General features: G+C 35.9%; 1 protein-coding gene across 1 annotated transcript in view; it reads left to right on the top strand.

The window, feature by feature from the left end:
• The window catches only part of ZNF407 (zinc finger protein 407), a 354,338-nt gene that overhangs the window by 232,197 nt on the left and 109,877 nt on the right, over positions 1–12,264 (top strand). The window contains exon 7 of the mRNA XM_026699460.2: positions 3,602–3,722. Coding sequence (XP_026555245.1) covers positions 3,602–3,722 — 121 coding nt within the window. The remainder of the gene's footprint in view (positions 1–3,601; positions 3,723–12,264) is intronic.

Genomic DNA, 12,264 nt, shown 5'->3' with positions numbered 1-12,264 from the left:
CTTCCCATTAGTTCCTTTAGGAATAGGTTTATGAAGACTCATGACATATATCTGATTGTTGGTTGCAAATACTGTTTAATGGCTTATGAGATGTATAGATATATTCGGGATCATCTCTGGTAGGCATTTAATTTCCTCACTTGATATTTATATGTGGAAAATAAGTAAAGCATTATTCAAAATGGATGCTTAGATGACATGTCTAATAAGAAAAGGGTCATCCCTATCGATAGCTTGTTCTCCTAAGTTAAATCCTCTTTAATATAACTTTTCTGTGTTGAACCAGATGATTAAATAGATTTGATTTCTCAAATTGAAAATAATATACATCCCTATATTTTGAAGCAAACTTATTTAACAAATAGCCTTCCTGAATGTTTGGTTTATTTTATTGGTTTAAACATTGGAAGATGTCACTGCTGTTGCTTAATAGGGATGGGAGGAAAGTGGGATGAAGAGTATAAATAGAAAGGTGATTGATCTACATAGCTAACAGAAATGCAAAATTGTGTGTGTGAGAGAGAATGAGAGAGAGTATACACATATGTGCACACATGTATATCAACATTCATGAGGTATGGAGAATATGATGAATATGAAAAGCCAAACTTCATGCACATCGCAATTCTGAGGCAGTTATTATGAAGCTACAGAAATACTTCCAACAGTTTGCCCCTTTGTTCAAAGAGTCTCATGAATTTTTGAAAACAGTGGCTTGTGTGACCTACACAGATCCTGTTTGTGTGATCAGTTCCGTTTGCTCATTTCAGTCTTGCACATCTAGGCATTTATAGGTCAACGTAATAAAGAGAGAAAATTTAATAATATATGTATTTTATCCAGATGAGTGGCTCACTTTGCGTTTCCATTTCTCATGTGAACTGCACTTTGACTTTTAATGTGCAGTTACAGTACTTGGCACTGAATTTAATGTAATATGTAGCCTTGTTCTTTCACCTCCCCCCTCCAACTCAGTGCAAAAAAAGAAGAAAAATATTCCATATCAAGTATAACTAACCCAGTATGCTTTGTGCTTTTTCATTAAACGCTTATTAGGAGAGAATGTGATGTTTGAAGAGAATTGTTATTAACTTCTGACAAAGCCAGTATTTGTGGGAATGTTCAAAATCTAATTACACAAGATTTTCAGTGGTATGTTTTATTGGAAGTGAGCTATCTCACCAACTTCCCTGAACATTGACCATTCTTTCTGTTTTTCAAAAAAATTGTCAATTTGTTCTTCATTCTTCCTGTATTTTCAGAGAAAGACTTTTATTTGTTTCATATTAATCTTAGTGAATCCTTCTTTTGGTCCTCTATAGTTTCTCCTCAAGATATTCTTCATTTGTATCTCTTTTTATGCATACATTTCCTCTCTTCATTAAATATAGAGCAGGAACATCATCTTGAGTGAAACCTCTGTATGCATGAATCAGAAAACCAAATATGATGATCTGGCTTTGAAATACAATTTATACTCAGCTCCATTTAGAAGCAAAACCTGTAAAGGCTTATATATTGCTTTATTTGTTTGTTAACTTTTTAAAATGTTTTTTAAAAATAGAAATGTCAAAGCAGTGGGCCTTGAAAGCAATAATACCAGCAGGTAAAACAAAATGACCAGTAACATTAGAACATAATGAAAAATTTAATCTGCAGTTTAAAAAAAAGTTGTCGTCATCATCATCATTATAGCCATTGTCTATCCACTGCAGGATGAAGGTCTCTCTTCTTCATGTTTCCAACCAATATGGTCTTGAGCTTTCCTTTGCCAGTTGGGCCCACAATACTTGCTGATGTCATCATTCCATCTTGTTTTAGGTCTTTTTTGTGGACGCTTTTTATCAAGTGGACTCCATAGAGAGGAATCATAGAAAAAAAAAGTGCAAGCATTAATTTAATTCACTGATTGATTACATTTTATGAGAGAGAGAGTCAGCACGGCATAATGATTAAGATGCTAAAATAAGATGGAGGAAATCCAGATTCTAGCACTCCCTTAGGCATGAAAATCAATTGGATGAGCTTGAGCCAATCACTTACGCTCTCTCTCTCACTCGAAAGCATTGTCAAGCTCTGTGACACACTGGATTTTTTTGGGGGTAGGGGAGAGCTCTAAGTTGAATGATATATTGGTCATGCACACTTTGCATGTAGGATCACATTCTCTGCTTGAGAATATGCAGATGGTATTTGGAGTCTTGACAACGCATGATGGGCACAAAAGGGAAGACATTTTTCTCTCTGTCAGAGTTACAAAAAGTATAGTCTGCTTTCAAATCCCTAGTGATTCCTTCCTATTTTGCCTTGTTCTAGGTTTGTTAGCTGTGCCCTTTGCACTAGCTATTGAGAGCAATTGGAACAGCATCAGCTTGCACATTTTTACTACTATAAAAAAATTCTGGTATATCATTTCATGAAAATATGGCCACTGAATTGATGTTTACCAGACAATAGTCTCCATCAATACGTATTTGAAAGTAGGGAATATTTTTTTGTTCCAGAATATAATATCCTCTCACAAACACTGTTGCAGTCATCCATTCTCCAGCTAACATACACATACCCGCACACCTCTAAGAAATCATGAAAGTGAATTTTTGAAAGTGACACATGTTATTTCTCCTGTTACTTTTACCCAGTATCTTCAACACAGATTAGCATATTAAGGCTATGTGCAAATTATTTGTAAATGTGCAAATTAGGTTGTTTAATATATGCATAAACTTGGCAGAGCTACTTTGCTGTAAAGGAAATTTTATATTAGGCTGTTGTTAAAGAAATACTAGCAGACCTGCTCTCGGAGCTATCTTTGATTCAGAGTAAAGGGTGGATTATTTGGGGCTAATACCATGCATGCTCTTATTTTCTCTTTTTCTGATTAAGCTACTGCCATTATTTTGTTCATCCAGTCTCTTTCCTGTCAAGTGCTTCTAGTTATCCACATGCATTATTGTGTGATAAATTGTTGAACATCTGTTCAGTTTGAAAACTAACTCAGTCCTGTCTTTTGAAATTATGTTGGCTTGAAATCTGAAAGTGGGAAAAGTTATTCACTTTCACATGTGGAGGCCTACCTGGAAATAAGATTCAAAATGTAACATTACAATTTTTTTAAAATAACTGTTACTGTGAATCTGTTTTATAGTCTAGGGCTAGACACTATGTATTAGCATATGCATACAACCACATAATACTAGTTAATGATAAGTTATTCATAAAGAATCTGTTACCATGCTTCAAATTGTAACAAAGATTGATCTCCACCATATTGTTTGCTAAAAGCAGATAAACATCCAATATAATAGCATATATGCAAATTAATTCATAGCAGATTATTTGTATTGGCTGCTAAATACATACAATTTAACACAACTAGTGATTTTATGGAAATGGCAAGCCACAGTGATAACAGAACCATTTAAGCCAGAGAAAAACAGTTAAATGTACATAATACACACATTGAAGTAAGTAAAATAATTTGCAGTTTTTTAAAATCTTCTATTTTTCACTCTTGTTAGATCACAGTTAAACATTAAAAAGAATAACCTTGCTTTTTCTACTTCTAAAAATGAATCATTTTTATTTTATTTATTTTTAGGAGAGAAGCCATTTAAATGTGATGAATGTAACTTTGCCTCCACAACCCAGTCCCATCTGACCCGACACAAACGTGTTCATACTGGGGAAAAACCCTACAGATGTCCTTGGTGTGACTACAGGTATGGAGATTGATAGTGACAATGTAGAATTGGCAGAAGATCTGATTAGTCAGAGGGTTTCACGCAAACTGACAAATAATGTATATTGTAATGACATCCTCATTGGCACAGAATTTAACAGCATTCAGAAAGGACTCTTTTGTCCAGTTGTGCATATGGAGGTGAACCTTGTTTAGAAGACTTTTATATGAATCACAGAAGTGCTAATGCTGCTTATTTCGCAGATGCTGTGAAGTCTGTTAGAATTCTCTGTGGAGGGACTGTTGATCTGCATTGCCTTTTCAGATCAGGTGCAGTTTTGGAAAAAAAAATGTTTGAGTTGCAGCCATGACACTAAAAAAGAAAGTCTCCAAAGAATTAACAGGCCCATTGTCCATTAAATATTTTAAACTGAAGCACCTGCCTGTCACTTTAACAATACGGCATTGGTTTATTTGCTGTAGTGTTGTTGTTCCCAGCATTTTGTCCTCCCCATGGTAGCACTGAAAATATTCTGCATGATTCATAGCCAGGAATTGATATCCTTGTCTTAATTAGGAGAGGAATTGAGTGGCTGTGGTTTTGTTCTTTCCAAGTGATATTGAAACACAGCTTGTCCTTTGCAGATAATAGAGATAACTTCTTCCATGAGTGGAAATGTTAATCCCAAAATGTTCTTCCTGATCTTTACTTGCAGTTTATGTTGTTTTAAAACTACTTGGGAATGTTGACTGGGATAGAGACAGAAAGGTGACAAGAAAGGAAAGAGCTTATATCTTCTTTTTCATGTCCTCATTATCCCATGTTGAGCTCAATAGTGAACTATGTGATTCCTTAGAACTATTTCTCTTTCACTTACAGTCTTTGTTACTAGGGGAAAAAACAATTTGTAGCCTTTAAGTAAAAGTCAAATTCAGTTCTTGGGAATATATTTTGCACAGTACAATGAAATTTTAACAACTGGTTTTTCACAAAAAGTAGAACACTGACTTATTTTAAGTCACTAATATACCTTTAATAAGGAGCTACTAATGCTACAGAGGCAGAATTATGTAAGCTGCCATCTGCTTGGTGGTTTGTTTTGCTTTGTTTGTACTATTTTGTGAAATAGTCAAAGCAAAATAAATAAGGAGGCTTCTTTATAGATTAGAAATGTAAAAAGTCCGATTTGCAAACTGCATTGATTTTACAAATGTATCTTTATAAAAATATGTAAAGAATATATACCTAAAGGTAAATAGCATGCATTTTTGATATACATATGTGTGCTGAAATATAATATTATGCATTTATAATATATTATAACCTAACTAAGAATGCCTGGTACAATGCCTCTGGTATCAAATACAGAAGGCTTGCATATTTTCAGCGATATTAGAGAGGCATTGCACTGAGGCTAGTTTTGTTATGTTAGATGGCTTTCCTGGAGAATCCATAGTTTCTATTTATTTTGTAAGTACTTACACTTCTTAAAGTAAAAGGCCCATATTGCAACGTGTTCTTCTATGCATGCCAAAGTGGTTAGAAAAAAACCAAAATTGTTCTTTTTCAATGAAATCAATTTCAGATTATTTTATATGCTAACAAATATACTTCGTCCTGTTGTTTCTCAGTTTAGCAGAGGACGTTTTTCACTTTACCTAAACCTCCATTAAAGGACACATAAAATATGTACTAATTATGTCATTATAACCAGTGGTGGGCTGCAACTGGTTTCCCCATTGGAAATGGGAAAGTCATCTGCATTAGGGTTAGCGCCCCCCCCACCAATGAGGTCTGGCCCCAAAACTGACATGGTGGTTCAACTCAGAGCACCTCCTTATGCCTAAGGGACCAGTTTGCTTTCTATTCAACCTCTTGAGGCATGTCCCATCTTTTGGAGGAGAAGAATAAATTACTTGCATTGCTTGCTTAGCATACTATGTAGAAAAATCACAATGGAGTAGCATTAAAATTGCTCTGATTATGCTTTCTTTTCTTGATTAGAGGTAATATGATAACTACCTTGTAAAGAAATATTTATAGGAAACCATGATTATCCTTAAAGCAACTTGTCCAGTTATGTGTGATTCTCTTCTCTTCTCTTCTCTTCTCTTCTCTTCTCTTCTCTTCTCTTCTCTTCTCTTCTCTTCTCTTCTCTTCTCTTCTCTTCCCTTCCCTTCCCTTCCCTTCCCTTCCCTACCCTTCCCTTCCCTTCCCTTCCCTTCCCTTCTCTTGTTAAAAAATCATACAACCTTAAAAGCAGCAAAAAAAAAATCCTTTGGTTTAGAGGCTTTCTGGCATTTTGTGTGAACTATATACACTGCTCAAAAAAATAAAGGGAACACTTAAACAACACAATGTAACTCCAAGTCAATCACACTTCTGTGAAATCAAACTGTCCACTTAGGTAGCAACACTGATTGACAATCAATTTCACATGCTGTTGTGCAAATGGAATAGACAACAGGTGGAAAGCAGAGGCAGTTAGCAAGACATCCCCAATAAAGGAGTGGTTCTGCAGGTGGTGACCACAGACCACTTCTCAGTTCCTATGCTTTCTGGCTGATGGTTTGGTCACTTTTGAATGCTGGTGGTGCTTTCACTCTAGTGATAGCATGAGACGGAGTCTACAACCCACAAAAGTGGCTCAGGTAGTGCAGCTCATCCAGGATGGCACATTAATGCAAGCTCTGGCAAGAAGGTTTGCTATGTCTGTCATCGTATTGTCCAGAGCATGGAAGCACTACCAGGAGACAGGCCAGTACATCAGGAGACATGGAGGAGGCCATAGGAGGGCAACAGTCCAGCATCAGGACCGCTACCTCCACCTTTGTGCAAGGAGGAACAGGAGGAGCACTGCCAGAACCCTGCAAAATGACCTCCAGCGGGCCACAAATGTGCATGTGGCTGCTCAAATGGTCAGAAACAGACTCCACGAGGGTGGTATGAGGGCCCGACGTCCACAGGTGGGGGTTGTGCTTACAGCCCAACACAGTGCAGGATGTTTGGCATTTGCCAAACACCAAGATTGGCACATTCGCCACTGGCACCCTGTGCTCTTCACAGATGAAAGGAGGTTCACACTGAGCACATGTGACAGACATGACAGGGTCTGGAGACACCGCGCAGAACGTTCTGCTGCCTGCAACATCCTCCAGCATGACCAGTTCGGCAGTGGGTTAGTAATGGTGTGGGATGGCATTTCTTTAGGGGGCCTCACAGCCCTCCATGTGCTCACCAGAGGTAGCCTGACTGCCATTAGGTACCAAGATAAGATCCTCAGACTCCTTGTGAGACCATATGCTGGTGCGGTTGGCCCTGGATACCTCCTAATGCAAGACAATGCTAGACCTCATGTGGCTGGAGTGTGTCAGCAGTTCCTGCAAGACAAAGGCATTGATGCTACAGACTGGCCCGCCCGTTCCCCAGACCTGAATCCAATTGAGCACATCTGGGACATCATGTCTCACTCCATCCACCAATACCACATTGCACCACAGACTGTTCAGGAGTTGGGGAATGTTTTAGTCCAAGTGTGGGAGGAGATCCCTCAGGAGACCATCTGCCACTTCATCAGGAGCATGCCCAGGCATTGTAGGGAGGTCATACAGGCACATGCAGGCCACACACATACTACTGAGCCTCATTTTGTCTTTTAAGGACATTACATCAAAGTTGGATCAGCCTGTAGTTTTTTTTTCCACTTTAATTTTGAGTGTAACTCCAAATCCAGACCTCCATGGGTCGCTAAATTGGATTTCCATTGATAATTTTTGTGTGAGTTTGTTGTCAGCACATTCAGCTATGTAATGAACAAAGTATTTAATAAGAATATTTCATTCATTCAGATCTAGGATGTTTTATTTTTGTGTTCCCTATTTTTTTGAGCAGTGTACTTTGGGCCAAGCACTTTTCAGAAAAATAAAACAGATGTTACAAAAGTTATAAGATGAATTCTGCATACAGTATTGTACTCCATATCTTTCAATTATCATATCTGATATTCTGCATTGTATTAGCATATTAACTCTGCTTTTCCTTCTAATTTAATCTGTGGATGGTTTTGATCCATTGCTTCTTGCTTTCTAAACCTTTTCTTATAGATTTCATTTTTCCTCTTATATTTCCAGAAATACTTAGCCAACAATCCTGATCTCTATATTTAAAATAGGAACATAAGGTTAAATTGGACTAGTCATCTATTTTAATCTTATGCTTCTATTTTAAATATAGCAGAGCATTTGGGCTTCTGCCACAGTACCATTAATGTCATTCATTATTTTACAAATTTAATGCAGAAATATACTTGCTTCCTACTACTTTTTATCAATAAGGTGTTCATATTTGTTCCATATTCTTTTGGAAGCTGCACAAGAACAAGTTACAATATAGGGACTCTTGGTAATGGCAACTGCTCAAACCATACACACACAGACACACACACACACATATACCACTACACACTTCTGCTATTTTATACAAGTTAGCACTTGCTTGGATAGCTGATTTCATGTTTTCTCCATTTATAAATATGAAAATGCCCATCTTAAACAAATTTAGGGTGGCATTTTTACTATTTTTGTTCCAAAGAAAAAAAGTGAGTTGATTGCTGTATATATTATGTATGCTAATACTTCTGTAAAATAATACTGTAAAACAGTATCATTCCCAACATTTTTTTCTTGCTATCCCTCAGAGGCTTCTAGATTGGTAATTCAAGTTTTTCCAATTTGGTTTTTGCTTAATTGTAAAGAGGTCTTCAGAATAATTAGAAATGTTTACCTTTTAACTCTATTTAGTTCAAGATGTACAGTGTTATATATGTTATTAAATTTGACTTAACAAGTGTATTTATGTTTTTCTGAGATCGTGATATAGGTGCTTGGTGTGGGGTTCAAAAAAGTATAAATTTGTTTTGTGATATAATTATAATTGTGATAATAATTAAAAAGTAAATAAGCCTTGAGTTCATCATGTAATTAGTGTAACCATTTTGAAAATCAAATGACCGTAATACTTTCCACATAAGAATCAAAATAAACATGTTTATGGTTCTTTAATCTCTATTCCCATTATGGAAGGACCACATAGTTATCTTTAGGGATGGTCATTCTACATGGAATATCTCTGGACAGTCCCTTGTGTAGTAGTTAACTTTTATTTTATATACATGGCAGTAGAAATGCAAGCCTTGCTAAGAAAAACATCCACTATCTTTTGACAGTACTTATTTTGGCAGTATTCCCCAAGCAGTTGAGCTATTATCATGTAATGAAGTTGTTGTGTGTGTTTTCTAACTCTTGTGGAGATAATGTTGCAGCTTGCCTTTTGTTTTCTTTTCCTCCACCATCAAGATTTCAGAAGGAAAAAGATGGATATTACTGTTTCACACCTGTCTCTCAGTCTAAAGGGGACTTAAAAATAGATAACTTTCAACCATAATTAGTCTTCTTTAGATTTCTAGTAAAAAGTAATTGAGTTTATTATGGATAAGATACCTAAAATTTTCTATAGGGTAGCGGGCTGCAATATGACAAAGGGAAAGAAAAAGACAAAAGAAGAGCATAAAATAAAATTAAAATACTCAATAAAATCCTATTTACATTTTTCTATAAGAAATTTATAGAGGAATTAAACTAAAATAATGATTATGGGATTAATATTCTTTTCTTGGAGAGTATGTCTATCTCAGTGAATACCAAGTTGCTGTTCCTTAAACCCCTTAAATTGTGTTTATATTGTCAGAATAACACACACAGACACACACACACACACACACACACACACATTAGAGAGTTATAAATTTATGGAACACATAACTCATCTAAGCATATACTTACATAAAGAAGAGATACTTATAAGTATACAGTACCCACAGCTATTTAGAATTATATACCCATGATATAAATTAACAAATTGAGTTAATCAAACCAAATAGAAAACTACACAAACATAAATATTAAAAATTGTTTGGGGAATTTTAATCTCAAGTGAGATTAAAAAATAAATTTCTATATTTCATTTATATGTCTAAATAAGCCTTTCTATATAAGACAGTAATTTATTAGAAATTACTTTGTTAATATAACTAACCCTGAAAAACAAATGTGAGTAAAATCTTTAACTAAAGGATTCTTCAGCAGTTTTTTTTTTCAGTCAGTGTTATTTAGGGACAACAGAAGACAAAAGACAAATTATGTAATGGGAAATAATTACAAATTATTCCTATAAAGAAATGTATTATATAAGTAGTCTTCAACTTACGATCACAACTGAACCCAAATTTTATGTTGCTCAGTGAGAAATTTTTCTAAGTGAGTTTTGCCCCATTTTACAACTTTTCTCACCACATTTGTTAAGTGAATCATTGCAGTTCTTAATTAGTAACATGGTTGTTAAGTGAATCTGATTTCCCCATAGATTTTGTTTGTCAGAAGGTTGCAAAAGCTGATCACATGACCCCGGGACACTGTGACTGTCATAAATGTGCCAAGCATCTGAATTTTGATCACGTGACCATGGGGATGTTGCAACGGTCAAAAGTGTGAACAACAAGTGTGAAAAACAGCCATAAGTCACTTGTTTCATTGCTATTGTACCTTGAACTTCACTAAATGACCTGTTGAAACTCTCGGTCTACCTGTATATCCTGTAAAATGATAAGATAGAATAGGTATAGGAAGGCCTCTCAGAATGTAAATCAATCTTAGAGTTAAATTTATCTTAACTGCATCTATGTTACTATCAAATCTCAAATTACTGTTAAGCCATCCACCAAGTTTATTTTTTATTTGCTTCAAAAATCACATGAAATATCAAATCAGATAAAGAAATCAGGTTTCAAGCTAAAGCCCCAATGTTTAAACTTGTTTCAGTTACTTCTATTTTTTTCAATATAGTAATCAGAGAGGATTCGAAACTTGCGTATCCATTAAATGAGTTTTAAGAAGATAAATTTCTGGTCTGCAATTTTTTTCTATTACCTACAAAAATAAAGTATCATCCCTAATATTATTACACCATTCTCTAATCCAGAGGTCTCCAAACTTGGCAACTTTAAGACTTGTGGGCTTCAATTCCCAGAATTCTCTGCTGGCTGGAGAATTCTGTAAGTTGTAGTCCACAAGTCTTAAAGTTGCCAAGTTTGGAGATCTCTGCTCTAACCTGTCATTAGTTTCATGATGTCTGATTATTTTAGAAAAAAACCCAACTCAAAATGAGTAGGGTGTTGTTACTGGTGTTTGGGGAACTCTTGAGACTTTCAGTGATGATACATCACAGTTGACCAGATATATGTATGTGAAACCGGGGTCTAAGGATCTATTGGACTGCAACTACTGCATAGCAGCTTGTCTCCTAGAGCTGCTTGACTTCATAATCAGGATTTTTGTTGTTAGTTGCAAAGTCATGTCCGACCCATCACAACCCCATGGACAATGTTCCTCCAGGCTTTCCTGTCCTCTATCATGTACTGGAGTCCATTTAAGCTCACGCCTAATGCTTCAGTGACTGCCTCCAGCCACCTCATTCTGTCATCCCCTTCTTCTATTGCCCTCAATCTTTCCCAGCATTATGCTCTTCTCCAGTGAGTCATAATCAGGATAACAATGTTGAAATCAGTCGTTTGGGTTCTAGGGAATTTGTGGTGGACAATATAAATTCAGGTATGCTAGACAACGATCGGTCAATCTGTGGATAATCATTAAAAAGTAATCTTCTACATCTGAGGATTTCTTCTTCAACAGTTATTACTTTACTAATAAAAAGTGCAATATCTCCTGCACAGTTTGAACTAACCATTTTGGAAACCTTCCTCATCTTAAGTTTTCTGTTGTATTACTATTAAAAAATGTGATATACCCAGCCTTTTAGCCTTAAGGAGTTTTTACTCAAAGAATTGGTAAAAGGAAGCCTTCAGCTAAAAGGGCCTGAATGGATGGCAATCATCTGAAGGCTGAATAAAATTGACTTGCAATATAATTGTATCCATGTTTTGAATGCATTTCTGTGATGTCTTTTTTCCCTTGAAAACTTTCTAAGAATACTGAGTTTAGCCAACAGAAAAACATCTTTTTTATTTCAAAAAATTGCCAGTGAACTGTGAGTGAAAAGTGTCCTACATTTGCTGATAATAAGAAAAGGTGATGAAATCAAAGGAATGAACATGCAATGCAGATGGCTGCAGACATTCCTGTTGAAAAGCACAGCTGCCTTTGACAACTAGCTGTTGCTAGCTGTCCATTTGCTGGATGAATTTAATCCTTTTGAAAGGCCTAAAGAGGGAATTTATTATTTCTTTCCCTGCCTTTTTTTTTACCATAACTCCAGCTTCTCTTCCCTATATAGTCATCCCTTACTTCATCCCCATTGGTTCCCCCCATCCCCAAATCCCTGCCCTCATTTCTGCATCTTATTGTATTTTACAAGTAATTGATCTGAATCAGTACATGAATTTATTTATTTATTTTTTGTCCCAAGTCCATCTATTTGGGGGAAAGTGGCTTCTGAAAGAGAGATATAATGTATTGTACACACACATGCATGTCATATTCAGAATTCACACCATTGCTGAGCCAAGGTA

Source organism: Pseudonaja textilis, chromosome 3 (assembly GCF_049901715.1).
Source record: "Pseudonaja textilis isolate UNSWEBS1 chromosome 3, rPseTex1.2, whole genome shotgun sequence".
NCBI classification, from domain to species: Eukaryota; Metazoa; Chordata; class Lepidosauria; order Squamata; family Elapidae; genus Pseudonaja; species Pseudonaja textilis.
This window is presented reverse-complemented; position numbering and strand designations above follow the sequence as displayed.